This window comes from Nanorana parkeri, unplaced genomic scaffold (assembly GCF_000935625.1).
Source record: "Nanorana parkeri isolate BGI_ZX_2015 unplaced genomic scaffold, ASM93562v1 scaffold287, whole genome shotgun sequence".
Classification (NCBI taxonomy): Eukaryota; Metazoa; Chordata; class Amphibia; order Anura; family Dicroglossidae; genus Nanorana; species Nanorana parkeri.
In genome coordinates, this window is record NW_017306555.1 from 483,317 (window position 1) to 487,351 (window position 4,035).

General features: G+C 45.9%; 1 protein-coding gene across 6 annotated transcripts in view; it reads right to left on the reverse strand.

The window, feature by feature from the left end:
• The window catches only part of SAMD11 (sterile alpha motif domain containing 11), a 162,812-nt gene that overhangs the window by 105,215 nt on the left and 53,562 nt on the right, over positions 1 to 4,035 (reverse strand). For all 6 annotated transcript variants that reach the window (XR_001941295.1, XM_018557513.1, XM_018557512.1 and 3 more), the window contains exon 3: positions 2,628 to 2,797. Coding sequence is in view for 5 of the 6 variants with exons in the window: in XM_018557513.1 (XP_018413015.1) it covers positions 2,628 to 2,797 (170 nt within the window). In the remaining variant the exon portion in view is untranslated. The remainder of the gene's footprint in view (positions 1 to 2,627; positions 2,798 to 4,035) is intronic.

Below are 4,035 nucleotides of genomic sequence, written 5' to 3' on the forward strand. Positions count from 1 at the left end.
CCAATGCAATGTTAAGAAGGGGTCTGAGGAGTTAAATTTACTATAATTAAACCTGACTGCACTGTGCTGACAGATTTTCTTTTACCAGTTGTAAACTAGATTTGAACACCATCTGTCCTAACAAAGGATAAATTATTAGAAGCCTGGCTTGTACAGACTCACTTTGAAATTGTTCGGAGTAGCTTGCGGTCTACCCGAAGGCCTGCTCCAAAGAAACAACTAGAAAGGTATGAAATATTTAAAAAATATATTTCTAGCTACATGGAAGCTACGTGTGAATGGGCACACACCCTACCCAGCGACAGGCCTCTGTAGCCAATGTTGGCAGTCCTACAAGGGAAGGGCAGTTGGTGAGGCTTAACCCCTAGAAAAAAAAGTGAAATTAGATTCTGAGACACACACAGACTGGGGACTGTCAGCAGCAGAGACCAAAAACAATGCTGCAGTACATCACAGGTCCCAGAGCCGCTATTAATCAAGCTGGGAAGAGCTGGGTGGAAAGCATGTCAGCAGTAAACCGACTATGGGACAACAAGCACGCCACATGCAGGGCATGGCACCCTGCAGCTCCATGGTAGGAAGCAGGGACACAAACTGACATTGCTAGGTGATTTCTGCTTCTATTTTTAGTCCATGGTCCCTGTGTGTGTTGTAAAGTAGCCACCGCTCCCAGCTCGCTCCTGTGATGGACTACATTGAGATTGTGATGGACTAAATTGTATTGAGATTGTAGTCCATCACGGGAGGGAGCTTGGAGCTTGAAGCAGGGACACAAACTGACATTGCTAGGTGATTCCTGCTTCCATTTTTAGTATGGTCAGACAGGAACAGGAAGTGGGTCTTCATGCAGAGGACTGGAAGAATCACCGGGTATTTTTCTGCATTGTACTACTTTTATATACATGAATGGTATTATAAGGTGCATTGCAAGGGACAAAGAACAAAATCCCCAACTAGTAATTTAGAGTTGACACTACAATTAAACTGAGCTTATGCTATCTAATCAATTGCTCAGCACATGCTTTGGCCTCAGAGCACAGCTTGAAAAGCAAAACTGGTTTCTACTGATCTCCACTCTAGAATATAAATTCAGGTTAAACACTAAGGCTGGTTTCACACCTAGGCGTACGGAATATGCGCGTTTGCCGCGCGTTTCTACCGCGATATGCGGTAAAAGAAACGCGTGACAAACGCGCGTTTCCGAGGGCTATCCGGCTGTATCCTAGTGGATACGCGCGGCAAATACGCCCCAAAGAAGCTCCTGTACTTCTTTGAGCGTAGGGCGTTTTGCAGCGCTTTCCTACGCGCTGTAAAACGCCCAGGTGGAAACCATACCCATAGGCAATCATTGGTTTTCACATGTTGAGCGTTTTACAGTGCGTAGGAACGCGTTGTAAAACGCCCAGGTGTGAACCAGGCCTAATTCAAACTTAAAGTGACACTAAAACTCAGGAGTTACATGTTAAAAGTGCATTCAAGTACCTTAACCAACAAAAATGTATCTTACTTTGTGTATCACTCGGCTGTAGATCCTCAATTAATCTCTGAATTAGTGGCGACACTGCCCTTCCTTCTGGAGGGTGGCCACGTTTGTTCCCCATGGTCCCTGTGTGTTTTGCAAAGTAGTCACCGCTCCAAGCTCCCTCCCGTGATGGACTACAATCTCAATACAATTTAGTCCATCACAATCTCAATGTAGTCCATCACAGGAGCGAGCTGGGAGCGGGGGTTACTTTACAACACACACAGGGACCATGGGGAACAAAAGTAGCCACCCTCCAGAAGGAAGGACAGTAATGTCTTAAACTGATGGGGTGATCCCTGGAAGCTTTCCATGGAGCTGCACCTGGCATGTTGAACTTAGAGTATGACCCAACACAGACCCAACAGAGACCTAACACATTGGCACGATTGTATCTAACTAGCCTGGAAAACACTTTAGAATCCTCAAAATGGCTGGAGTCTGTGTCAAAGAAAAACCGTAATGCTCAATGCCTATAAAATATATTCTTGATAATACTAACAAAGACAATGAGAACTATGAATAACATTTGTTACACAGTTGAATGAAATCTATTCTTTCATATGAGTCATTCCAAAGTGGGAAATTCTGCATGCAAGGAAACAACAAACAGGAAGTCAGCTGTGTGAAGCAAACTCATCCGCCTGAAAAAAGCTTATCTCAAATATCTTTAGTCCTGATGAGTTTCTTAAACTTTTACCTATAGATCTATGAATATTATTTAAGCCTCTCTCATATAAACCAGCTTATATGTGAGGTTCATGGGTCCTTTGATGCCAACAAAGTTATGGGCACCCTGGAATTCACATAACATGGTTACAATATGGCATCTGTCAAAGAGACTTGTATGTGCGGAGCACAAATCCTCCCGCCCTCAAATTCTACAAGATTAGCAGAGCTGTGCTGCCCTGTCTCACGCTGTGATGGGATCAGTGATAGCAGCAGGTGCTGTCCGAGAGGCACGAATAGATCCTGTTTCCATAAAAATGTTGCCAGCGTGAGGGAGGGATCAGCCAAAATGAGCCCACACATGATGGCTGTTCAAAGCCTCTACCCCAGGGGCACTAGGAGCTTATTAAACGCAGTCTCTCGTTAGGACATGTACCTTCTTTTCATGATACTGATGTGCAGATCTTCTTCCAGCTTTAGAGTCTGGATCTCTCCATTTCCCTTAGGGCTTTCGTCACCCGTGGAAAAGACAGAGCAGGGTTCCTTTTTAGGTATTCGACTCGGGGGAAGCGGGATGGTTCTTTTCTCTGCCAGACGACCCCGATTCTGCAACAAAAGGGAAATAAGGTGACATATTATTTTCCAGAAATGCTCGATTGTCTACAAAAATGCAAAAGCACATTATTCATGTAAAATATGGCTCTTAAAGCTGAACTTCAGGCAGATATAAAAAATAAATAAATGCAATTGTTAAGGGCCCGTTCACACTCAATGCGTTCGGGCTGCGCGGGGTGTTTTTTACAGAGCAGCCTGAACGCAAGACAAAGCAATTTGCCTTCTCTTCAGTGGGCACTGCGTACCATTGCACCAAGGTGTGCCCATAGAGCTTAAAGGAGAAATATGAGGTGAGTGCTTTTCACTCACCTCATAGTTCTAGCCGACCTGTGAGACTGTCACAGGTCGGCTCAGTAGATCGGGAGGTGAGCGAACACATGCCGGTGTTCGCTCACTTCTCGATCCTGTGACAGCTCTCTGCCGTGACAGGGGAGGGGATGGATTCCCCCCCTCCCCGATCCGATTCGACAGCGCTGACTGGCGGAACGGACGGGGGAGGGTACAGCTGGCTCTGCCTCTAGATAGGCAGAGCCAGCTGTCACTCACGCAGCTGGGCGGATCTCGACATCGATGTCGGGATCCACTCCGGCGTCTCAGTATACCGCGAGCTGCAGCTCGCGGTATACTGAGCTTAGGGTGACGGGAGGACGCTAGTTTGTGTCCTCCTGTTACCCTAAGGAGAACTATGGGGAAAAGCCCTGACCACATAGTTCTCCTTTAATAAAATGCCACGAGTGACATTTCCATAAAGCTCTAACAAAAAAAAACAAAAAATAAAAGAAACAGTGTGATGTGCCTCACATCGAGTGCATCACTGTGCCAGGCACATGCACACCAACAGCCTTGCCTAAATCTCAGAGCTGGATGGACAGACATACAAATTCTTTGTCAGTTGAGACTGCTCCCTTATATGTATTTCCACTGTGTATTTGACTGCTTGCCTGAAGTTCAGCTTTAGGGAAGAACAACAATCCTATTACTATACACATCCACAGCCTATCAAAGGGTTTTAGGCCCAACTCTAGGCACAGTACAACAAAAACCTGCATTATAAGGGTTAAATGCTCATTAGGTCTGAGTTGGGAAAAGGGAAGGGGATTAAACTTACCTTACCCCCCACTCCAACAGGCTCTGGTGCTTCAGGCTGTGGGCAGTCCCCCAGTGTCATCATGTTCAATGCAGGGCTCTAAAGCTAAGAGCTCCTTAGAAAAGAGGCTACGGCGGAGTGG